The 27,354-nt window shown below is 38.8% G+C and overlaps 1 protein-coding gene across 2 annotated transcripts in view; it reads right to left on the bottom strand.

Moving 5' to 3' along the window:
* CTNNA1 (catenin alpha 1) overlaps positions 1-27,354 on the bottom strand; it is a 182,397-nt gene that overhangs the window by 153,154 nt on the left and 1,889 nt on the right. The window contains exons 1-3 of one of the 2 annotated variants that reach the window (XM_046665467.1): positions 22,049-22,131; positions 2,622-2,728; positions 459-654 (exon numbers count right to left, since the gene is read on the bottom strand). In XM_046665467.1, the coding sequence (XP_046521423.1) occupies positions 459-654; positions 2,622-2,726 (301 nt within the window). In that variant the 5' untranslated portion in view covers positions 2,727-2,728; positions 22,049-22,131. Of the gene's footprint in view, positions 1-458; positions 655-2,621; positions 2,729-22,048; positions 22,132-27,354 lie in introns of those variants that run through there. The other variant, XM_046665466.1, reaches the window with a different exon arrangement.

The following is a 27,354-nucleotide window of genomic DNA, read 5'->3' on the forward strand; positions in this document are numbered from 1 at the left end:
TCAAACCCAAACCACTGCAAATAGGCATGGTTGATTTAACACACTAGTCTAACAGAATAGGGCAATTTCTAGGGTATTTTCATAATGGTTGGACATTTTTCCGTGTTATCACCCCTATATCTTCAGCATCAACTAAAACGAGGTATTACATAGGATGAAACGTAAACTTCTGCCCTATTTATTTCCTATCAAATTGTGTTACATTTCTAAGACTCAACTATTACTTGGAACACCCAAGAGAAGTGGCTTCACATTCTCCAAAATAGATGTTCCTTTGTTAGCATTTCTCCTGATTAAAACTGAAGCCAGTACAAATTAATACAATGCCAATAACTAAATAAGGTACTGGGCAACTGACACGCATAAGAATGAGAATACTGACCACAAAAAGTCACCTTCAAGGATTAATTTTCTAGAAAGGACTGCCTCTCTCTATATAAAAAGCAATATTGACCTACCTTGTTTTCGAACATCTTCTACAGCAGCCACGAGCTCCTCCTTGAGAAACTGACTCTCCTTTGCAATCTTATCCCCCTTCTCCAAGAAATTCTCAGTTGCTTGTTCAACAGATGCAGCCAAAACATGAGCCTTCTTAGAACGACCTCTCTTCTTATTAGAGGGCCCCTTACTGTTGGTGTTTACCAGAGTTGTAACCTAAAAGTTTCATTTTTGAAAATTAAACTGCAGTTAATTAAAATGAAAATAACAGAGAGGCTAATATCTTTAAAGACAGCAAGAATAAATTATTCATAACAAAAGGAAACATCACATTTATGAGATTCCACTAAGTATTAACAAGTAACATACAACTTTCTGCATATTTAAGATATACAGCAGTGACACTCTAGTTTCCAAGATAATTTAGCTATCTTAACGTGTAAGGTAAGAAATAAAATATTTAATTCCTCAAACATGATCATTAGGTTTTTAGTATCATTTTACAAATTAAAAACAGACTCAAACGGGCAGCCCGGTGACATAGTGGTTAAATTTGTGCACTCCGCTTCGTGGCCCAGGTTCACAGGTTCAGATTCCAGGGGCGGACAAACACCACTCATCAAGCCACACTGTGGTGACAACCCACATACAAAAAATAGAGGAAGATGGGCACAGATGTTAGCTCAAGACCATTCCTCCTCAAGCAAAAAGAGGAAGATCAGCCACAGGTGTTAGCTCAGGACCAATCTTCCTCACCAAAAAACAAAAACAACGGATTAGAAATGAGTTAGACATCTCTACTACATGTCATCAGTTCCAGGGCCAGCCCAGTGGTGCAGTGGTTAAGTTTGCACGTTCTGCTTCTTGGCGGCCTGGGGTTTGCTGGTTTGGATCCCGAGTGCGGACACAGCACGGCTTGGCAGAAGGCATGCTGTGGTAGGCGTTCCACGTATAAAGTAGAGGAAGATGGGCATGGATGTTAGCTCAGGGCCAGTCTTCCTCAGCAAAAAGAGGAGTATTGGCAATAGTTAGCTCAGGGCTAATCTTCCTCAAGAAAAAAAAAACTTCCAGAAAAAGGTTAACAATGAACTTAACTTTACCTGGAGGTTACATTTTTCGATTGTTTCTAATCTGTGCAAATGTTTTATGATTATTTGCTTGGAAATCTTTTCAGTTTATTCATACAAATCTCAGCAATTAATTAGTAAAGCCCTGAAGAAAGAAAGCACCAACTGCCCAAAGTAGCCTATTGTGATGGTGTTTTAATTCCCAGAACATTAACCATCATTAATACATATAATACCAGATGGTCTTCAGGTTGAAAATGACTAAAGATTTGTTACTGGTGTAGCGCGCCACACAAAAGACCTACTGAGAGCTGTAGTAGATGGGTTCCAAGAAAGTAAGTATTCCTGAGTCTTACCACACCCTTCTACATATATATTTTTAAAATATATATGTATGTATGTATGTATATGTGTGTGCGTGTGTCTGTGTGTGTGTGTGCGTGTGTGTGTATATATATATATATACACTATTTATGATACTAGTTTATGAGTTGGAATAGAGTTTTTTAAAACGATAGCACAAGCCACTACATCTCATTTATCTTTCTCTCTTTCACATATGCGCGCACACACACACACACATATACTAGTAAACTGTTCCAAAACACTAAAAATGCATAGCTAGTCGCTAACAGTTAATGAAATGTCATCACATTGTGATGTCTGTGTTTGTAACAGAACATACCAAACCTACACCTTCAAATTAAATTACCTGCTAACTGATCCTAGACAATGAAAGGTATGTTAAGCAGGGTGAAGAGACTTAGTCAAGGCTCCATATCCCATCCTTCTTGGATATACCTTCCAAGAAAAGAGGATATCAAGAAAATGTCTGCAAAGTGCAAACATTTGGAAAGTTGTACCATATAACCCTAGCCCCTATTACTGCCAATAAGACTGAAAAAAATTGTAGCAACTGTGTTTCTAAAGGGTTAAATGAATCCATGCATCATTATTTAACTAGTAGTGGAGGCAAATCATCTAAATACTATCAACCTAAACTCAACCACTCAAATAAAGGCTTTGAACTAAATAACCTTGTTGTGTGTTTGTTATCCAGGCCTACCGCTATGGAATCATGCTACAACAACTATGTATTTGCTTTCAGATTCTTACCTGTGTAACAAGAGGCTCCAACAGTCTTTCAACTGCCAGAGTCCTGATCTCTAGACTTTTGGGGTCCCATTTGAAGTTTATGTTGCCTGCGTGGACAGCAGTCATTTCTGAGAGAGAAACAAAAAGCTAAAGTCAGGCAAACATCAAACACAAATACGAAATATATAACAAATCTTCCGCAACTTAAGGACTTTTACATCAGGAAAGCTACATTCACCACAAGATGAAAAAAAAAAATTCTTACTAGCCTACACATGAGAGCCCAGTAACTTGTACAGCCTCTTATATTTAAGATTTCAAGATTACAAACATTAGGGACATTATAAGAGGGCATTCCCAAACACACATAGCTTTTCCTTTCGGGCTTCTCTGGCACCAAGACATTTTTACTTCCAGTTTTTCCACAGAGACTTAGCAGCAAGATGAAACACTAAAATGAATGAAGGCTAATACAGGAGATTCTGATTTTTCTTACTCCACAACATTTACAAGTACAGTATTATCTAAAAGGTATGCCTCACTTCATTTTTTGACGGATTCTTAGAGAACATCTTGTCTTACTCTATTAAAACATAATGCTTGAGTCTGCTGCCCTCTGCACCTACAGCTATTATCACTCATAGCCAGAAGAAATTTCAAGTCGCATTTAGTCAAATATCACTGTATCAGTGTCAAGGCAAATTCCATTAGACAGAGGCTTTAAGACTAGGGGAAAAGACTTCAACAAAGATACCAAGCAGTTAGTGTTTGCTTCTAAAAGTAGTGCCTTTAAGATCAAAGAAAAAAGAAAGACAGGAGAGCTATGCAGTTGAGGTAAACACTAATATAAACTTTCCAGAGAACAAACTGTTGACAGAAATTTAAAACCTTTAAAGGGTGCACTCTTATGACCCAGAAATTCTACTTCTAGAATTTTACTCTAAAGAAAAAATTAAGCTGCATGTAAAAACTTGGATACAATGATGTTCACAACAGTACTATGTTCAATCATTAAAAATTGGAAACTACCTAAATTTCAAACAGATTGTTGAATAAATAAATCACACAACCCAACCACAAAATGGAATACTGTGCTGCTCTTAAAAGATAATGGCGTCAAAATTTAGAAAAAACAAAAAATGGTGTTGTCACCGACCAGGTCTTTATTTCTATTAGATACCATTCCCCATTAAAGGGAACCAGGACTCCTCAAAAAAAGAGGGGGAGGGGTTTATTGCAGGCCTGAGATATCCCACTGTGCAGAAAGCAAGGAAAGGCACGAAGACTAACAAGATCACATTGAAAAGACACAGGAACCAAGGCTCCACTGGCCAAATTTACGAATTTGAGTATCAAGAAGAATGATGACTGTAATAGCCTACAACGTAGATAGATAAAAAATCCTATGACCAGAGGGATCCTCAAAAGAAAAGGAAGTGAGTGGGGAGAAAATTTCTTCACCAAGAATGTAGAATAGAATTAGAAAATGACCATTTTGCAAACCCCAGTGGAATAACTGATTCAGGCAAGGATTATCAATGGATGTTACTATTAGATGAAAGGCTACTGGGGAACAGATTTGTAAGGTGCCAAAGTTATCACCTGACAGGTTACTTACTAATTACAAAGAGGGTAAGACACCTTTACAATGTTGAGATCTAATGGTCACGCCCTTAAATAACTTTAGCATTGCTAATAATTAAACACCTGATATGGTATGTCTCCTAATAGTATAAAATATGAAGTACCCTACATTACCTATACTGTATTCTTGACGAAAGAAAGTTTTAAATGTTTTTCAGGAGCCTCACTGTCACCATAAACTGAGCAAAGTTAGTTGAGCAACAGCAAAATTAAATGTTTAACCTGAGTCAAATGAATCCTCCACACAGGGATTCTAAACCTTTTTCAACGCTATGGATCCCTTTGGTCGTCTAGTAAAGCCTCTAGACCAGTATTTCACATTATAGAAATATAATGTGAACCACCTATGTAATTTAAAATTTTCTAGTAGCCACATTAAAAAAGTGAAAAGAAACCGATGGAATTAATGTCAATAATATATTTTATTTAACACAATATATCAAAATATTGTCATCATTACATAATGAGTATTTTTTAAATTATTAGAGACATTTTACATAAGTACTAAGTGTTCAAAATGTGGGATGTATTTTATACAGGGCACATTTAAATTCAGACAAGCCACATTTCAAGTGCTCAACAGCCACACGTGGCTAGTGGCTTCTATTGGACAGTGCAGCTATAAACCCTTTCTCGGAGTGTTTTTTTAAAATGCATGAAATACAATTCAAAGGATTACAAAGAACAAACATATATTGAAACTTAGTTATCAAAAATACAGTAGTCCCTCCTTATATGAGGGGGGTACATTCCAAGGCCTGAAACTAAGGATAACGTTGAACCTTACAGATACTATGTTTTTTCCTACATATACATACCTATGATAACGTTTAATTTATAAATTAGGCACAGTAAGAGATTAACAACAATAACTAATCATTAAATAGAACCATTATAATATACTGTAATAAAAACTACCGTCCATCTTAGCAACCTCAGCATATGATTTTTTTTCTTTCCTTATTAAGTCTAGAACTTTCACCTTTTCAATTAAAGGAAGTATTCGTGGCTTCTCTTTGGCATATCCAAATTGCCAGCACCACTACTCTTGCACTTTGGGGCTGTTATTAAGTAAAATAAGGGTTACTTGAACACAAGCACTGCGATACCACAACAGTCAAACTGATAACTGAGATGGTTACTAAGTAACCGGCAGGTAGCATGTACAACACGGATGCGATGGACAAAGAGATGATTCATGCCACACGCAGGAGGAATCAGGATGGGGCAGGACAGCGCAAGAGATTTCATCACACTACTCAAAAGAGCGTGCAATTTAAAACTTATGACTTGTTTATTTCTAGAATTTTCCATTTAATATTTTTGGACGGCCAGTGATCGCAGGTAACTGAAACCACAGAAAGCAAAACTGTGGATAAGGAGGGACTACTGTACTTCACAAACAAATGTACGATATAGTAATATATGTGCTTCTTTATTAACATAATAAATAAGATCTGGCAAAAAGTCTCATAAATACTTCAAAGAAATAATGAACATGTATACCTTTTCAAGATACCATATTATAATTATTGCAGATATGAAAAGCACTGAGATTCTTAATGGTGACAAAGTTACAGGTTCAACTAAAAACTAGTTTTTTGTCTACATTAATAATACAAGGACTGGGGCCGGCCCCGTAGCTGAGTGGTTAAGTTCATGCACTCTGCTTTAGCAGCCCAGGGTTTCGCTGGTTTGGATCCTGGGCACAGACATGGCACCACTCATCAAGCCATGCTGAGGCGGCATCCCATATGCCACAACTATAAGGACGCACAACTAAAAATATACAACTATGTACCAGGGGGCTTTGGGGAGAAAAAGGAAAAATAAAATCTTAAATAAATAAATTAATTAAATAAAATAACAATACAAGGAAATGCTAAATTCCTCTCAATAGTGAAAACAAGGACAAAATTTTTCCAATCCAAAAGGACTTGCAAGATAAGAAACCCTAACCTAAACTGAATTTTAAGTTTATAGGAAGTAGAAGTTTATAGGGGATACAGAACCATGTTAAGCAACACCATGAAGAAACAGACAAATCCAGAATATAGGGCATCCCACAAGACAATGAGAGCTTAACTATTCAAAAAGTCAGTATTTAGGGGAAGAGGGTGGGAGAACTACTCTAGACTAAAAGACTCAGGAGATATAAGACTCTTAATGCAATAAATGTACCTTGTTTGGACCCTAGGTTGAAATAAAAGGCTATGTAGACATTTGTAGGAAAACTGGTAAATTTTTAATATTTATTAAATATTAGATGATATATGGAATTACTGCTCAATTTCACAGGTGTGATAATGAAATCGTGGCTATGTAGAAAAATGACTATTTTTAGGAAATGCATGCTGAAATATTTAGGAGTGAAATGTCAAGACATCTGCAACTTTCAAATGATTCAGCAAAACTAAAAATATATACATGAGATTAAGGAATTATGAAGAAATACTCATAACTGTTCAGTCTAGGTGGAGGACATGTGGGTAGGTGTCACAGATTTTGTTCTTTTAGCTTCTTTGTATACCCCAAATTTCTCATTTAAAAAAAATGGGGAGGGCCAGCCCTGGTGGCCTAGTGGCTAAGTTTGACATGCTCCACTTCAGCGGTCCAGGTTCAGTTCCCAGGCACAGACCTACGCTGTCAGTGGTTCATCTGTTTGTGGCCATGCTGTGGTGGTGGCTCACATACTAAAAAAGAGGAAGACTGGCAGCCAATGTCAGCTCAGGGCCAATCTTCCTGAGGAAAACAAAAGGGGAGGAGGGGGTAGAAGCTTATGAGAAAATGTTCAAAACACATTACTACTGAAGATGGAAAAGGGATTTCAAAACAATATGAAGTGTAACTGCAGGGAGGGAAAAGATATCTGGATGTATGAACCAAAATATTAACAATGATGTTACCTTAAGAGGTGAACATTATGGGTGGTTTTAACATTCCTTTTGCTTGACTGTATTTTCTAATATTATAAAATTACACAGGCATTTAGAAAAAGTTATTTTTGTAATAAAAATAGAATATTTTACAAGATGTAAGAAGGACAGTACAATCAAAAGGCATGCTTGATCATCACTTAACCACTTTGAACTTGTTTCCTCATTTATGAAATAAGACTATCATTACTTTCAGAGGGCTTTTGTGATGATTAAACTAAATAATACAGATTATGATCCACTAAATGAGAATCCATGAGTCCATGCTAATATGAATAAAGGAAAAGAAAAAGTTCTTCCATACAATAAGAAAGCAACTAATAAAGTAGAAGGAATAATGTATTTTTAAAAATCACCATTTAGGAATCATCATAATAACTGATTCAGGCAAGAAATCATCAAAGAATGGTAAACCAAGTGGGTGAAAGCTTACTAAGAAACTAAATTATTTACATAGTCTCATGGTAACTCCCAACAGATTATTTATTGATTACAAATGGGGGAAAATATAGTAACTTCACAATAAAAAAAAAAAAAACCCGGCAGAGTTAACCACCTTAACCAAGTGATCAAAATTAACATTCCCCAAGAGGCCGGCCCTGTGGCATAGTGGTTAAAGTAGTGGGTAAGTGCAGCACGCTCCACTTCAGCAGCCTGGGTGCAGACCTACACCACTCAGCAGTCATGCAGTGGCAGCAACCCACATACAAAATAGAGGAAGACTGGCAGAGATGTTAGCTCAGGGCTAATCTTCCTCAAGAAAAAAAAAAGATGATTGACAAGATGTTAGCTCAGGGTGAATCTTCCTCAGCAAAAAACAAATTAACACTCCCAATAATGGGACAAATTGACATCATGTACCTCCTGATATGATGTACTGAGAAGGATACAACATCACTTTCTATGGTATTTCCTAACAACATTACATAATCTCAATCAAGTCGAGGAAACAGACAAATCAAAGTGCAGGATATTCTACAACGTAACTGGCTATAGTCTTCAAAAATGTCAAGGTAGGAAAAACAAAGATAGACTGAGAAATTCTTCCAGACTAAAGGAGGCTAAAAAGCCATGAAAACTAAATGCAGTGATTCTGGACGAAAATTGTACTGGGAGGAAAAAAAATTGAGACAATTAACAAAATCTGAAGGCAAGAGGAGAGGGAGGAGGATAGAGGGAGAGAAGGAGCAGAGAGGAGAGGGAGAGAGATGTCTTGAAATGTGGGGAGTGATTTTCTTATTTTAATTAATGTCAAATATTCACTAGTGACTACCTTATCACCACAGTTCTACACTCTGTACAGAAAATAACATCAAACATCTAAATTCTATATTAAAATGACGATCAAGACAAGGTAGGACTACACGTCTGTGACTAGCACACTCCTAACAATTTTAATATAAAAACTGGTTTGTATTCTCTCCTTAAAAGCATACTTGAGGCACAAATAGGTAGACCTCTTTAGATATTGCTGAAAATTTTACTGTAGGCATTATCTAACATTTCACGAAGACATCTAAGCATCAAAAAATTCTAGAATCACTGGAGATGGGGTGCCAAAAAGACTTTGGATTTGCTTAATCTAGTAACACAGAATGCCAGTTTCCAGGGAATTTGTTTCATTGCAAGTGGGCAAATTTGCTCTCTACACTCATATTATGTCAGGCCTATACTCTGATTTTTAAAGGTTATTTGTCCACTAAACTGCTCAGCCCAAGTCAGTAAACAAAAGATGGAGTGCTCTAGATTGCTAAAGGGCTGACAAGAGCTCAAGCAAATGTCATCAAATATCACAGATAAGACATTTCAGATGCAATGATTTGCCCCACAGATCCTGCATTTCTGTATCCTAGCATTCCATAGTCAATGCACCAACATAAATAAAACAGAAAACCTTTGAAGGGTTGGAGGAGGAGGGAGCCAGGAGATAACTTAAGTGAGCTAGCTTCAAGTGGACATGTGGTCACACCTGTGTTTTAATTATTAAACAAGTACAACATACAACAATTCACTTTCCCAAAGAAATTCATTCTTCCCTTTTTTCTTGAAATAAAAAGCCTTCTTGAAAGGAAGCAGCCCAGGGAAGGACAGTTAGCCCAGTCCCTGCCTGGGGAAAGTCGCTAGGCCTGAGGACTTGGTAACTTTAGAAAACCAGCAATTCAAGATCCAAACAGCACACACACATGCATTCCTACTGCTTTAGAATCCACAGCTTGGGCCCACTTTTCCTTCATGAGCAAAACTAAGGACGAGGATGAGAGTCCTGAGCTCAGAGACAGAGCCTCAGGCCACAGGCAAACTGCCGAGGAAAAAGAAGACTGGAGATATCTCAAAAATGGAAGGAAGAAGCTGCCCAAGGTGAGCCAGTCAGGAAAGGAAAAAAAAAAAAGGCTTCTGCCAACTTGGAGAAAAATTAGGTTTTTCTTAGAGAAGGAACAAGAGTCTTCTGAAGATTTGTGCACATGTTGATTATTAAAAACAGTTCTCAGGGCTGGCCCAGTGGTGTAGTGGTTAAGTTTGCGTACTCTGCTTCAGCAGCCCAGGGTTCGTGGGTTTGGATCCCTGGAGCATATCTACACACCACTCATCAAGCCATGCTGCAGTAGCGTCCTACATACAAAAAATAGAGGAAGACTGCCACAGATGTTAGCTCAGCGACAATCCTCCCCAAGCAAAAAAGAGGAAGATTGGCAACAGATGTTAGCTCAGGGCCAGTCTTCCTCACCAAAAATAAATAAATAAACAGTTCTCCCAAAAAAGGCTTCTTAGTCTCTTGTTTTCCTATTTTTGATGCTTTGAAGTACAAAATAATCTCCCATCATTCTTAACTCAAAGAGGCAGAATGCGTAAGTAAGCACAATAACAAATGCAAAGGACATCCAACCTCTCCAAGTCTGGGAAGACAACCAGAAGGGGCCAGGACTGGTAAATTTGGCAAAAGCATGTGCTCAGCTACCCATCCCCTCCAGGCAATCTTTATCATACAGACCTAGGGTTAGCAGATCACTGATTTTTGAAGAGATCCAGAGATGCAGATTTTTACATGAAATCTCCCAACTTTAACATTAGCAAGTCTCCAAAGATTTTTACCACTGTGCAGGACAAACAAACGTGTCTGAGTACTATGTTTGCCCTCTTAGTCACCATTTTGCAACCAGTGAACAAGATTCTCCCCTAAAATCCCTTCCAGTTCTACATTCTAGAACTCCATATCCTCTTAAGTAAAGTCTCTGAGGAAGTCTCCAGCCTCCTCCATAAAAATTCACCATACTCGGGCTCCCGCCAAAGGTGTTAAGGTAAAGGACTCAATCACTCACTTACATTGAGAAACCTGAAATATACTGACACTTGAAAATTGAGAACCCATTCAGTGTGTTTTCAGGTCTTTCAATAACCATGATGGAAGCAGACTGCCTTGTGCAGCATCCTTAATCAAAGGCCCTGCCAAGAGTGACACCAAACATTATTAAACTATACTACAGAGCCAAGTTATGCTTTTGGTGACCCCAACCTTCAAAGGGTTTCAAAAAGTAGAAGTAAAGCATTTAAGATCTAATGACAATATGTTCTCTGGAAAGAACGTGGCTTCTGGTACCTGCTTTGTCACTAACTTATTCTCTGACCTTGGAAAAGGCATTTCACCTTTCTGGATCCTCAGTTTTCTCATCTCTAAAATGAAAGGGGTTGAATTCTAAGCTCCAAGGCCTTCCAGCCCTGAAATTTTAGTATTCCTTTCATTTACTATTATTTCTCAATAGTCCCAGGATTGTTTTATTAAGTCTAATTTTTCCCAGGTTTAGCCTGTGGTCTTCCCAGGTATATTTTAAGGATATAACTATGCTTATGCTTTATATTCCTTATGTTGCTGGCAAGGTGCTTTATGCAGAACAGACTGAACATTAGTTGAACTGAATTTACGCAACCTGATTTTAAAATATTTACAAGCCTACCAAGACAAAGCTCCTGCCTTAATCTGTCATATCTTCTGCTTCTCTACAATTAATGGTATTGTTTAGAGTAGCTAAACAAATAACTTTTAGACTCTTGGCAGTTTCCAGTTTTCCAATTAAGTTACAGAGCATTCCTTCACAAGATCTATTACAAAACCTACTAAAGCTAGCCAACCTTAATGAATTACAGCAACCTTAGGTTTTCCAGGAGGGATCATGCTTAGTGGAACCAAATAAAAAGTTAAACTGTAGTTATTCAGTCTTCATTACCTTATAAATAGCAATCCTGGCTATAAAGCAAAAGCTCTCTATAAATTCAGAAAGGGGCAGAGATGTAGGCATTTGACTGGCAATCTTTATGATAGAAAGAGAAATGGAGAAGCAACAAGCAGAAAATAAAAACCTAGTTCCATCAGAACCAAGGAGACTGATTGTTGGCAAACTGCCTCACTCGTGCAAAGAGCTACATACCTTCTCTAAAGATATTAAATGTTCATTTACAACAGAATAGCCACATCATTCTTCAAACGTGTCTGCTCCAAGGCTTTAGAATATCCTTAGCAAGCTACTCAATGCCAATTTTTTTAATAGCAAGGTTAAGTTAATGCAATGTTAGGATGGTTCATTTAAATGCAAATCAGGAAATTTAGAAATTAAAAGTACCCACAGTAACGTTAACTGTCACACTGCACAAGATACAGGACTGTGGATTACTCAGTGCAGTCACAAGGATGCCAGGTTGCATCTGCATTAAACAGTTAACACAGCTGTTAGGATCTTGCCTCTCAAATCTCCCGGTAACCGTACGGGGAGGAGGGGCGTACTTACCCTTATAATTAAGACTCACCCTGAAACCTGCCTATTTTACTAAGTGCCCACCTCCAAGCCTGTCAATTTCTTCAAAAATGTAAACTGGTTGGAGACTGGGAAGGGAGGGGGAAGGAGGGGGAAGAAAACAAGAGGTATAAAAACACAGCTGGTCCACGTAAACAAAAAAAATTTCCCCCCCAAAATGCAGATAGGGTCTTTCTAATCACAAGTACACTATCACGGTCAAAAAAAAAATGCTTAGCCTTGGTCAAATCTGAAAGTCAAAAACATAATCAGAGTAAAAAGTTTCCCATTCACTGCAGGGTAACTGGATTACGTAAACCATCATTTGTATGTGATCAACTCATCATATGCAATTACATTTTATATCAAGCACTTACATGGCACACAGTATAAGTTGTCACTTTCCTTCCAGGTATACAGATCTATGAGAAAAAGGACACCTGACTAAATCTTTATTATTTTTTAAAGATTACTTATTATGATAATTATTTTTTAATCATAATAAAACATTTAATTGCTCTCATTCTGTTCCTTTTCTTATTTTCTTGAGAGCACCAAAGGCAACGGGGAAACACATGGAACAGCTGAATGAGAGAAGTGCTATGCCACAAGCATCAGAAGACACAATGACTACGAAAAATACTAAGCAAAGGACAAAAGGTAAACCTAAAAGAACAATGTTCAGTCAACCATTTAGCCACTCCATCAGCAAACATTTGAGTACCCTCTCCATATAGGCACTATTCCAGACAGCAAAAAACAAAACCAAAAAACCCTTGCCTCCACAAAACATACACTACATGTATGTAATGGCATAAATAAGTAAACAAATAAGACAACATCAGTGCTAGGAAGAAAATTAAGCAGGGTAATGATAATGGAATTAGGTATGGTCCTCCGAGGGCCATTCTGTCTTGATAACACTTGAGCTGAAATCCTTCAGTCAAGGAAGAGCCAGTCACGTGACCATCTGGAGGAGCAGCACCACAGGCAGAGGTAACACAGGCGAGGCAGCATCTCCCAGGACTTAGAGAAAGAGGAGGCCAACGTGGCTGGAGCACAGAGCAAGAAGAGGTGAGAGATTAAGTGAAAGGAAAAACAAAAACAAAAGCGCCTAAGCTGCTGAAGTGACTGCAGTATGGATTGGATATCTACGTTCATTTCCTTAACTTCCACCCTAAATGGGTCAAGACCATTAACAATGGAAGAGTGTTTAATAGAAAACTGCACTAAGCCCTCATAACAGACAACTGATTATGAATGCACAGGAAGTCTCTGTTTCCCTAAGAAACTGGATGACTCTGGTCTGAAAAGCAAAGAAGATGAAACCAGCATCTGGACTGGAGGCACAAGAGAAAAGAGACAAAAGGGAAAAGAAGCCTTTGTTTTAGAACAATGAGAGTAAAAGGCAGAGAAACTTTTCATATAGCTAAGGAGAAGCACACAGGAAGAGGACTGTACTTTTCTTGGAGAGCCAGAGAAATATGCCTGAACTTGACTGGAGTCTAGGAAGTTACTCAGACTTGTGTGAGAAAACAAGAACTGTCTCTAAAACTTGTACTGTAGTATAAACTTTTGATGACCTATTTTTGTCACTCATTCATGAACGACTGACCAATTACCACATCCCAAGATCCTGCTATAGGTGCCAGGGACACAGAGACTAATTAGAAATTCCTACCAGATAATCACAGCAATTAATTATTAAGTACAAAAGGGAACAGGTGCCTTTACAACAGAGAAATCTGGGAGACCCCACTTAATTGATTAAAGTGTTTAAACTAAGATGTCACTTAATTAAGTGTTTAAACTTAGCATCACCATCAGTGGAACAACCTGACAATTGTTGCAATGCCCTGAGAAAGGTACATCATCACGTAAGTAGTATTCTTGCCAAAAGCGGAAACAATCAGACAAATGCAAACTGTAGCATATCTACAAAGCTGGCCTAAACTCTTCAAAAGTGTCAGTGCCATGGGAGAGAAAAGACTGGAAATCTTAAGAGAAATGACAACTTAAGTTTAAAACTTAAGAGAAAGACAACTAAATGCAGCATGTGATCTTTTATTGATTCCTGGATTTTAAAAAAACCAGAAAGGACATCACTGGGACAACTGCGGGAACTGAATATGAATATCAAATGTACAGGAGATCAATAGTTCTGGGAATCGTGCTAAAAGAAAATTCTGATTCAGTAGGTGTAGGGTAGAACAAAAGAGTCTGCATTTCTCACAAGTTCTCAGGGAGCCAACACTGGTTCTTGGACTACTCTTTAAAAGGAATTACGTAATGTTATCATATCAGTGCAAAATTTCTTGTGTGATATTGTAGTAACGTAAGGCCAATGTCCCAGCCTCAGGAGTTACATACTGAAGAACTTAAGGGTGAAATACCCTGGCGGCTGCAGTTCACTTTCAAATGCCTCAGAAAAAAAGTTTATATAGATTAATTGAGCAAATCTGAAAAATATTAACAATTGGTGAACCTAGAAGAATTGATGAATGAAATGCTCATTGTATTATTCTTTCAACTTTTATGTACGTTTGAAGATTTAAAAAAAAAAGTTAGGGGAAAATACAGTCTAGAGAGGAAAATAGTCATAATACAACAGAAAGTATAAAGTTGTAAAGTGCTCCATCAGTGCACAAGAGGAGCACCCCGGAGGGAGTCCTCCTGGGGAAGTGATGGAGGCGGGGGGGGGGCAGCTGTTTCAGATTGTGCGAAGAGACAATGGCACCACAGAACTTTGGCAACTTCCAAGAACCAGAAGTGTGAGTGAAAAACAGAAGATGAAGAGTGAAACTGGCAGAAGATAAGGCTGAAAGATAAGCAAAGAAATTAAGAAGGCTTTACATAATGTTATAAACCAATGTTACCTCAACAAAAAAAAATGAAAAAAGAAATTAAGAAGACGTTAGAGGTTTGGGCTTTATCTTTCCTAACTCAAAAATACTGTGGACTCATTCAGCTATTATTGTTAATAATAGTTACTAGAGAAATCCTGAAACACTCCCCACCCAAAAAAATCCAAAGACAAAGGCGCAAACTCCACCTCTTACAGTTAATATAGTGAAGGCCAAAAGCAGCTAGCAAGTGCCTTCCCGGCCAGAGCAGCCAGTCTAAAGGATTTTTCCATGCACGCAACTGCAGAGCTGAGTTCTTCAAACTCAGGCCCCAAACCAAGCATTTTCCTCCCAATCTATTCCCCCTGTGGCCCCCCCCATCTCCACTCACCAGAGCTCCACCAAACCAGGTACTCAAGACGGAGAGAGTCTAGGCCCCACTTTCCCTCCTCTTCTCTCGCCCTCCTCTCTACCTCAGTAAACATCTCACTCTACTAACCCTTCCCGTTCTCAAGGCTTTAGCCTAGGTCCTGGTTTAGAATATCTGGGAGTCTTCTCATTTCCAATCATCCTCCAGACAGCCCCAGTTAGCATCATAGGGTCAATTTCCCTCAGAAAAACACTTGGGACTGCTTCCCCGCCAGACAGGATGAAGCCAAAACTCCTGCAAACAAAACCCGACCCGCAAAAGAGCCTGTCAGCTTCATCACCTGCTTCCATTCCATAAAACTCTTCTCCAATGCACGTGCCTGTCTCCAGACCTTTATACAAGCTGTTTCCTCTGCCCAGAGCACCCTTCCAAACTTTTTCATCTTCCTTCAAGACTCACACTAACGTCTCTGCTTCCACAGAAAGAGCTGTTCCCTCTTCTCTGTGGTCCCCCAGCACTTTACAAGCACCTTTATCACAGCACTTGCCACACAGCACTGTATCAGTGTGTGTCTCCCATAAAAGTGAGAGCTCCTTTCAGCACAAGTACCATGGCTTTTTTGAGCATGGTAACTTTCATCTAATAACATTCTATAAATGATTAACTGAATTGGCTCACTGTTTTAGGTTTCATCTAGCAACACTGACAAATGTGGAAAGAAAGAAACGTCTCTCATTACAGATTAGCAAAAATGGGTATACTCTGCTAGATCTTACAGATCAGTGATATTAATAAAGCTAATCTCACTAGTTTGTAAACTCCTTGAAGTTAACAACGGTGACTTACACATTGTTGATATCTCTCCAGCATCTGCTTTGAAAGGCAGATTTTTTATTTTTAAAGATTGTCACCTGAGCTAACATCTGTTGCCAATCTTTTTTTTTGTTTCTTTCCTTCTCCCCAAAGCCCCCCAATACATAGTTATATATGCTGGTTGCAGGTCCTTCTGGTTGTGCTATGTGGGACACCACCCCAGCACGGCCTGATGAGCAGTGCCATTCTGCGCCCAGGATCCGAACTGGGTTTTGCCAAAGCGGAGCACACGAACTCGGCCACGGGAAAGGCCTCATGAAAGGCAGATTTTTTAATGCATGCATTGTATTTAACTGATCCTTCCCATTACAACTGAGATATAGCAAACTAAATACTGCTTTAGACCCTGACTCAATAAAGATACCTAGAAAACATCACATCTTTCACTGGTCTTAATGACCCCAGAGAAGCTTAAATTTCTCTGAAGGGTTGCCGTCTTCCATTTCCTTGTGTGTTTTCCCCTCCTCTCAAGGGATCAAGCTCACATTTCGCTTAGCCACTTCTCTGCAAAATGACAGGCTTCTATAGATACACTTCAAAGTCAGTCCAGAGCTTTTCTGAGAACATGATGACCCCAGGTCCAAGGAAGCAAGAAAATGATAACAGATGATTATAAGAAACCTTTGCCAATTTAGAGATCCTCAGGAATAGAAAACCTCCATGAACACTGACTCATCAGTAATAGTAATTTACCCCTTCAGCTTCTGCCTTATTCACTGCACTATCATTTTTCACAAACTATGATTAAGAGTCTAGATTAATGCTGAAATATTTAACATAATGAAATATTCAACATACCATGAGAGAATAGTAACAATGCATCTTGCCTTGAAAAGAAAGCATGCATGGGAGCTGCACAGGGCAAATGGACTATTAGCAAAGGCTCCTATCCTTCATGTCACTTAAAATGGGCCACACTGAATGTGTTTTATGAGTTATGACAGCACTTTCAGTTTTAAGAACAGTCTGTAGTCCAACCTGGTTAATAAACCAGGATTATGTAACCTGATAATTAACCAGGCTTCCAACTCATATCTTCAATTCATAATGTCAAATACTAACAAAATAAACCATAGCAATAAAATATTTTCAAAATACAATTATGATCCTCTTATTTATAATAATATTTAATAATGAGATCTCAGAACAGGAAAATGAAGGAAATCCAAAGCTCAATAATGAAATGGCTTAGCCAGACTAAGCAATCAGGAAAGAACTAGCCTTTAAATTAGCTATTAAGGAATACGATCACTTATTTAACAAAGTGGATTAAATTATTCACTATAAAAATTTACTGCAAATGATTTTGTGTAAAGCCCTCAAAGTCTTTTAAAAAAAAATTCTTACAGATGAAAATTATAACTTCCACAATATAATCCCTCTCTTCTTTTACTACAATGGGAACAGATGACAACAGATTTTAAAAATCAAATCACACAACTTGTACAATACCCATTCCAAATGATCAAATCTTTGTTACAAATGTCAGAATAAATGTTAGAAGTTGCCTTCGGAACTGTATTTACATTATATGCATGAATCCAAACTTGCAGCCAGTGAAAAAGCACAAATTAAATCCCAATCAAAAAATGGGGTTGCTAGATGACAGTCCATCAACAAGCAAATAGAAACGCATGCTAATTTCAAGCTCCATTAGAAATGCGGTTGGGGGGTATGTTTGTACATGGAGAAGCAAAAGTTTGAGAGTTATGAATAAACTAAAGAAAATAATGAATATTTAGAGGCTCTGATAGAGAAAGGGCAATGTTGAAGTTTTATTTTGAAGCGTGGTTATTTCTCCACATTTTGAACTTCCAATAATGGATAAATTTACGGGGCTGGCCCCATGGCCAAGTGGTTGGGTTCGTGTGCTCCTCTTCTGTAGTCCCGTGTTTCACTGGTTCAGAACCAAGGCGCGGACATGGCACCGCTCATTGGGCCATGCTGAGGCGGCGTCCGACATAGCACAAGCAGAAGGACCTACAACTAGAATATACAACTATGTACTGGGGAGCCTTGAGGAGAAGGAGGAAAGAAAAAGAAAAGACTGGCAACAGATGTTAGTTCAGCTGCCAATCTTTTAAAAAAAAAAAAAAAAGGATAAATTTACTATAGTGCTCTCGCAAGTGAAAACAGCATGAGACAGGGCAAGTCAAGCCAGACTGTCCACTTCCTCATTCAGACTGTCCACTGAATGTTTAGCCCATTCAGCCCAGGCCCACAACATGGAGGGCTGAGCAGACCACCACGCCACACAAGCTACACCCTCAGGGTCTGAAAGCAAGAACACCAGCACCTGGGCAAATTTTAGAAACTGTTGCTCTGTTAGACTCTCCCAGATGCTTTTCTTAAGAGAAAACAGAAGTACTAATAAGTCTTAAATCCTCCAACATGAACAATATAACCAAAATTTCTTTAAGACTTCTAAGTGTGTGGCTTCACAGTCATTCATGAGGAAAAAATGATTTGGGCTGGGAAAGCAGAAAGAATAATTTATTTCATGTTTTTTACTATTTATTTATCTCCTTAGGTCAAAGCTGCAAAAAATATATTTTTTGAATGAATTTCTTTTTTACCTGTTTATTTTCTCACTTTTTGTAGCAGTAAAATTCACTCTGGTGTACTATTCTATGAGTTTTTGATGAACTCAAACAGTTGTATAATCACCTCCACAATTAAGATATAGAAAAGTTAAACGAATTTGTTTTATTTTCACAACAGCATGTACCTAACAACGAAACCACAGAATAAAAATGTACAAAATATTATTACCTTTACGAGCTAATCTGGCATCAACTTACTATAAAGCTACAATAATCAAAACAGTGCGGTACTGGCATAAAGACAAAAATATAGACCAACAGAATAGAATCAGAGAGTCCAGAAACAAACCCTCTCATTGTCAAATGATTTTTAACAAGGGTGTCAAGACCATTCGATAAGGAAAGGATAGTTAGTTTTTAACAAATAGTGCTGAGAAAACTGGATATCCACATGTAAAAGAATGAAGTTGGATCCTAACCTAATACCATTTACAAACATTAACTCGAAATGGATCAAAGACCTAAATATAAGAGCTAAAACTATAAAACTCTTAGAACAAACACAGGGCAAAAGTTTCACAATTTTTCACAAAGTTTGACAATGAATTCGGCAATGTCTTCTTGGATATGACACCAAAAGCACAGGTAACAATAACAAAAGAAAAAATAGATAAATTGGACTCCATCAAAATAAAAACTTATGTGTATCAAAAGACATTATCAACAGTGAAAAGGCAACCAGAAAGCAGAAGAAAATATTTGAGAAATCACATACATGATAAGGGATTAAAATCCAGATTATACAGAAACTCCTAAAACTCAACAACAACAAAAAAATAACCTGATGATGTGCAAAGGATTTGAACAGACATTTCTCCAGAGATACATGAACAGCCAATAAACATAAGAAGATACTCAACATCACTAATGATTAGGGAAAAGCAAATCAAAACTACAATGAGATACCACCTCACATTCATTAGTATGGCTACTACCAAAAAGACAGAAAATAACAAGTGTTGGTAAGGATGTGGTCAAATTAGAAGCCTGTGCACTGCCGGTAGGAATGTAAAATGGTACAGTCACTGTGGAAAACAGTATAGGAGTTCCTCAAAAAATAAAAATAAATTTACCATATAATCCAGCAATTCCGCTCCTGGGTATACACACGCAAAAAAAGTGAAGCAGGGTCTTGAAGAGATATTTGTACATCCATGTTCATATCAGCATTACAATAGCTAAAATGTGGAAGCAACCCAAGTGTTCATCAACAAATGAATGGATAAGAAACTATGGTGTGTATATACATATATATGTACAATAAAATATTACTCATCCTTAAAAAGGAAGGAAATTCTGAGGCCGACCCTGTGGCCGAGTGGTTAAGTTCGTGCGCTCTGCTTCAGCAGCCCAGGGTTTTGCCGGTTCGGATCCTGGGCGCGGACATGGCACCGCTCATCAGGCCATGCTGAGGCAGCATCCCACATGCCACACCTAGAAGGACCCACAACTAAAAATATACCACTATGTACTGGGGGGATTTGGGAGAAAAAAGGAAAATAAAATCTTAGAAAAATAAAAAAAGGAAGGAAATTCTGACATACGCTACATCATGGATGAACCTTGAGGACATTATGCTAAGTAAAATAAGCCAGCCACAAAGAGACAAATACTGTATGATTCCACTTCTATGAGTCACCTAGAGTAGTCAATTCATAGAAACAGAAAGCAGGAGGGTGAGTGCCACAGGCTGAGGGAGGGGAAGAACGGGGAGTAGTTGTTTAATGGGTATAGTTTTAATTCTGCAAGAAGAAGACTTCTGGAGATGGATGTTGGTGATGGTTGCACAATATGAAAGTACTTAATACCACCGAACTGTGCAGTTAAAAACGGTTAAGATGGTAAATTCTATGTTATGTGCATTTTACGACAACAAAAAAAATTAAGAAAAACAAAAGGAAAGCAATTTTGACACATGCTACAACACAGATAAATCTTGAGGACATTATGCTAAGTGAAATAAACTAGACACAAAAGGACAAATATATGATTCCACTCATATGTGGTACCTACAATAGGCAAATTCATAGAAAAAGAAAGTAGAATAGGGTTACCAGGGACCGAGGAGAGGGGAGGATGGGGAGTTATTGTTTAATGAGTAGAGAGTTCAGGTTTAGGATGACGAAAAAATTCTGAAAATGGAGAGTGATGATGGCTTCACAACACTGTAAATGTACTTAATGAGGGGCCAGCCCCATGGCCAAGTGGTTAAGTTCGCATGCTCTGCTTCAGCGGCCCAGGATTTCGCCAGTTCAAATCCTGGGCACAGACATGGCACCGCTCATCAAGCCATGCTGAAGTGGTGTCCCACACAGCACAACTAGAAGGACCTACAACTAAAAATACACAACTATGTACCAGGGGACTTTGGGAGAAAAAGGAAAAATTTAAAAATCTAAAAAAAAAAAAATTGCTATATTAGCATTGTGTGATTAATCATTATTTCATCGATTCTAAAGCATACATAGTTCACATTTTTAAGTTTCTAAAATCTAGATGTGTCTTACAATTGATGGCATTTCCTAGTTTATTTGGCAGTGTTTCTTTTTTCTTAGGGGTACATAAAATAAAGGTTAATCTTTAGATAAAGGAGGACATGCTCAAATTATGATAAGTGGACAGATTACAAAAGAGCACATAAAGTAAAATCTAGTTTTTATAAAGTTATATATAGTTAATATACATGCACAGAAAAACTATTAGAGGATATACACCAAAATTTTAAGTGTTTATCTCTAGGTGATATAAATATGAGTGAGTTTTACTTTAAAAAACTTTAATAAACTGGATGTAAAGCTCCCCCTCTTCCCCCCATCAACCAGCACAATCCTATATAGAGCACAAATATATCTACCATAACTAATTCAGTATTTTTTGAATAGTATCTGCTATGGGTTTAGAAATGAGTCAGGTATCATAGGAGACAGAAAGATACAAAAGAATGTAACTGCCTTGAAGGAGCTTAGCATCTAGTAAAAGAATTTATGGTCCAGAAGAGTCTTAAGGAAGGTAAATCAGCAACTTAATGCTATCTAAATACTGAACTAATTCACTGCTTTTACTCACTTAACATGAATTAAAAACATGTCCTGTCCAGCGTTCCAAAACTGAAAAGATAAATTAACATTTTATCACATTAGAAGTTAAAATAAATATCCTTTATAAATCATCTTATTCATTACAAATGACAAAGTTCAAACTCTAACCTCTTGAATTGAGACTCCTAAGATAAAAAGCTCCTAAAAGCATGTCATCATCATAATTCATCAGATAATAGACATATAATCAATGACAAATTAGCAATAGCAGGAAACATCCGACCACATAACTATTGTTTACTATAACCTCTTAAATGTACTTTTTCAAAATTCTTTCTCTAAGTTTTTCTTGCTCACCATGTGCTCACTGTGCTGAAGGGTAAAGTGGCTACAGTGGTAACTTGGTTCCTGCCCTCAAGGTATCTCCAGTTCAGCTGAGGGGGAAAAAAAAACGGGAAAAGCTCTAGGACACTCGATTTGGCAATGATTTTTTAGTTATTTATTTATTTTTTCTTAAAGATTAGCACCTGAGCTAACAACTGTTGCCAATCCTTTTTTTTTTTTTTCCTTTCTGCTTTTTCTCCCCAAATCCCCCCAGTACATAGCTGTATATTTCAGCTGTGGGTCCTTCTAGTTGTGGCATGTGAGACGCAGCCTCAACCTGGCCTGATGAGCGGTGCCACGTCCACGCCCAGGATCCCAACCAGCGAAACCCAGGGCCGCCGTAGCAGAGCACACAAACTTAACCACTCAGCCACGGGGGCTGGCCTGGCAATGATTTTTTAGATATGACACCAAAAGCACGGGCAACAAAAGAAAACATAGATAAACTGGACTTGACCAAAATTAAAAACTTCTGTGGGGCCGGCCGACCCCAATGAAATAGCACAATGAAATACCACCTCACATCCATTAGGATGCCTATTATAAAAAAACAAAAGGCCAGAAAATAACAAGTGTTGGTGAGGATGTGGAGAAACTGGAAGCCTTATACATTGCTGGTAAGAATGTAAAACACCACAGCTACTGTGGAAAACAGTATGGCCATTCTTCAAAAATTTAAGCATAGGGGCCAGCCAAGTGGTTAAGTTCACACACTCCGCTTTGGAGGCCCAGGGTTTCGCCAGTTTGGATCCTGGGCGAGGACAGGGCACTGCTCATCAAGCCACGCTGAGGAGGCATCCACATGCCACAACTAGAAGGGCACACAACTATGTAACAGGGGGCTTTGGGGGGACAAAGGAAAGAAAAAAACAATTTAAGCATAGAATTACCATATGGCCTGGAAATTCCACTTCTGGGTATATACCCAAAAGAACTGAAAGCAGGGACGTAAACACATATTTGTACACCCATGTTCACAGCAGCATTATTCACAATAGCCAAAAAGTAGAAGCAACCCCAGTGTCCAACAACAGATGCATGGATAACAGAATACTATTTGGCCTTAAAAAGGAAGGAAATTCTGACATGTTACAACACAGGTGAACCCTGAAGACATTATGCTAAGTAAAATAAGCCAGTCACAAAAGAACAAATACTGCATGATTCCACTTATATGAGGTACCTATAGTAATAAATTCAAAGAGACAAAAACTCTAACAGTGGTTGCCAGAGGACTGGAGGGAGGGGAAGTGGAGAGTTATTGTTTAATGAATATGGATTTTCAGTTTGGGAAAATGAAAAAAGTTTTGAATATGGACAGTGAGTGATGGCTGCACAACAATGTGAATGTACTTAATGCCACTCAAGTGTACACATAAAAATGGCAAATTTGGGGGCCAGCCTGGCAACATAGTGGTTAAGTTCGCACACTCCACTTCAGCAGCCCAGGGTTCATGGGTTTGGATCCCTGGCGCAGACCTACACTCTGCTCATCAAGTCATACTGTGGCAGCATCCCACATACAAAATAGAGGAAGACTGCCACAGACGTTAGCTCAGGGACAATCTCCCTCACCAAAAAAAAAGGTAAATTTTGTTATGTACATTTTACCACACATACACAAAGAAACAGGATAGTGAGTGAGAATGTCATAACCAGGTACAAATTTTAGAATTTCAGACAAATTAAACATCACTTTCAGCAATGATGGTCAATGTATCAATGGAAAATGCATGCTAATCAGCCTTCACTGATGGCAAGTATTTGTGTCAGAGAAGTACAAATGCCTGGCAGATGCAGAAGACCTGTGGCAACAATTTACAGTAAAAATTAAAGCTGAAAAAGGAAGTTAGGGCAAGAACTTAGAAGGCCTTGACTGCCAATCTAAGAGTCTGACCAGTGCAGGAACAAGACAGCAATTTCTCAAATGAGAGTGAGTATTGCTTATATGTAAAAGACTGAATGCTGGAGAGGAAGATAGGAAGAAATTCAACTAACTTTGGCAAACACTTACGGAGCAACCATAATGTTCCAGATTCTCAGACTAAAAACTGAAGGGAGGGGCCGGCCCTGTGGCTGAGTGGTTAAGTTTGCGTGCTCTGCTTCGGCAGCCCAGAGTTTTGCCAGTTCAGATCCTGGGCGCAGACATGGTATCACTCATCAGGCCATGCTGAGGCAGCGTTCCACATAGCACAACAGAGGCACTCACAACTAGAATGTACAACTATGTACTGCGGGTCTTTGGGGAGAAGAACTAAAAAAAAAAAAAAAAAAGGATTGGCAACAGTTGTTAGCTCAGGTGCCAATCTTAAAAAAAACTGAAGGGAGCAGAGGGGCGGGTAGTGGCTGCAAAGGGACAAAATGGGATTCCTGGAGTACTGGTTATTTTCTGTTTCTTGATCTGGATGGTGAATATGGGTGGTGTCCACTCAAATAATTCATTAAGCAGATATTCTTATGATTTGAGCACTTTTCTAAATGTACATTATACTTTAATTTTTAAAAATTTTATTAAAAATAAAGACCTAGACAACATTTCTCAGAAACCCTAGCTGGGAGGAAGTCATCCATAAAAATATTTACCAAATAATATGAAAGATGCAACCACAGAATATGTACAAGGCACTCAAGGAGTACTGAGACCCAAGAGAAAACCCAGAGGCAGTGACTCCTAAGGTGGGTTTTAAAGAATAAATGAGTTTGTCAGATGGATGAGAAAAAGAAGGCTGCTACAGGCAAAGAAAAAAATATGAAAAAGGCACCAAAGCAAACAATAGGGCAATTTATGCAGAGAACTACAAGTAGTTTCAACAGTTCAAAGATAAAAAGATAATCTAAACTAGGGAAGCAGAACCAAAAAAAAGGAATTTATGTAAGATGAAGACCAGATGGAGAGGATTTCACCTCTGATTAGAACTTAGTGGAAAGGAGAAAGAATGGAATGGAGATGGTTCTGAACTTGGCGAAAACAGCAATTTGGTACTGAGAGCCCTCCATAATCTGCCGTCTCATCTGTCGTAGTTCCACCCACAAGCTAGACTCCAAACAGATAAGACTTTTTCCTCCTTCATTCAACAAGCATCTAATTTGCCCTCCAGGCCAGGTACCATGAAAGGCTAAAGCTACCAGTCCCTAACTTTAAGGAGCTCACAGGCTCACTTTCTAGCAGGACAGGCAAACAAGGACATCAATAATAAGGTACAATACAACGGAGTATACTACCTGGTGAGAAGATGTTTGCTATCAGAAAGGAAAGTGCTAACTTGAGTCTTGAGACATGACTTAAAGCCCCTCATGAAAGGGATGACATACAAATGGGGGGAGGGCATGGGGGGAGCAGTGTGCATCACTAAGGAAACAACAATTACAAATAAGCCTAGGACCCTACATCCAACCCATAATTAAGGCCTGTTCTCATTTCTCCAAATTACAGATCTCTTCATCCCTACTACCTTCACTCCCACCATCTTCCTAGCTCAACTCCCTCTTTCCACTTGTATACAAGCCTTACAAGCACTAAAAGGAGTGATCTGCTTAAAAAGGAAATCAGATCATGAAACTCCCTACAATGGCTTCTTACAGCTCTAGGAATAAAATCCAAACATGTGACCTGGCATTCCCTGGCAATCTCATGTGAGGCCTTCTCCTCGGCCCAAAAGCATTCAAGCTATACAAGTCTTCTCCTAGGTCTCTAAACACATGGAGTTCTTTCCTGCTCAGGACCTTTACAGAAGCAGAGGACCCTGTTCCCTCATCCAGAACTCCACTAGCAGACACACCATCACCCTCAAAACCAGGTCTGTCTGTCATCTCTCACAATATTGTTACTTTCTCAAAGAAATTCCAGGACTCTACCAGTTACTGATCTCCACATCTGGTTCAGGTCTCCAGAAGAAAAAGGCATCTCATTTTGAGACGCATGTTGAGTCTGAGAAGCCCCTGGGACACCCAAGCAGCTCTCTGGTGCACAGGTGACCATTTGGGTCAGGTGAGACACCTGCACTCAAAATAGAAGCTTGGACTTTAGCACATAAGTTTGATGGCAGGGAGACTGCACAGAGAAGTGACTCTCAACTTGAAGGGAGAGGGCAGCCCTGATCTCTAAGTCATGGTATGGAACGAGATGTCACTGATGGGAGTGAGGGTGATGGACTGAGGATCAATGGTCTGAAGGACTGAGATATGTTGGGTAGAATCTTGGGTAGGAGTGGACTGAAATAAAAAAGACTGAGAAGAAAGAGCCAAAACCAGGAGAGAGTTATACCACAATTCCACAAACTCCTTTGCCCTTTTATGCTTCCTCCCTTGACAAAATTCTACTCATGTTTCATCCAGTTCAAACGCCACCCACTCCTGGCTTTATCCAAACAAAACTTATCAGCCCCCTCTCCATGCTTCCACAAGTTTCTCTTATTGTTAGTATTCTATCAGATTTGACCTAGGCACAAGTTTTTTACCAGTACTATTACAGCACGCATCACAGTCTGCCTTGCACTACACCTGGGGTTGTGCCTTCCCTATTAGACCTTGAGTTCTTGGGAGCAGAGATCCTATCTTAATCATCTGTGAGCCTTTAAAAAAGGTGGATGTGATGAGGATTTTAGGCTGGTTATTTTTAAAACTACAGATGAGAAGCAGGCTCCGAGGACTGGAATTTTGCTTGCCCTTTTGAGAGACATTTCCACTTGTGAAGGAAGGGGGGATGACCTTGTAGGGACCCGAAATTGGCCACCCCAGGATATGTCTCTTTGGCATCAGGATTGCTTTGGGCTGATTGCTTTCGATAAACTGGGACAGGGAAGGAGGCTCTGGGGAATGGAACTTCCCCTTGTTGGGACACATTTACATTTGTAAGGTAAATCTCTATCTGTAAAAGGTGCCTCCCTCTCTGTACCAGGAAGAAGAGGAGAGATGACCTTATCCCTAGAAACTCTTAATGGGGAAGGCAAGAACTTAAGTTGGTTGCTGTCTGGCAACCTCATGTAACTGGTTTAGGGTGGTGGCGTCTAACCTTTCTAACCTCTACTTAATCCGATTTGATTCTTGTCTAAAAGTCATGGGATCACCCAATGACCAGACCCCACCTGCACTGATACCATTTTAACTTTTTTTCATGTTCTTTCCTTTGTCTTGTAAAGAGATGAATCATATACCTATGCCTTAAATTTAGCCCTAACCCTCAACTCGGGGCAGCAGCAGGAGCTCTGACTGCCCGTGGGTCTTGTCCCCACACACCAGCTCTGCCTGCCCATGGGTCCTGTCCCCATGCCAGCGGGGGC

This window comes from Equus quagga, chromosome 7 (assembly GCF_021613505.1).
Source record: "Equus quagga isolate Etosha38 chromosome 7, UCLA_HA_Equagga_1.0, whole genome shotgun sequence".
Taxonomy (NCBI): domain Eukaryota; kingdom Metazoa; phylum Chordata; class Mammalia; order Perissodactyla; family Equidae; genus Equus; species Equus quagga.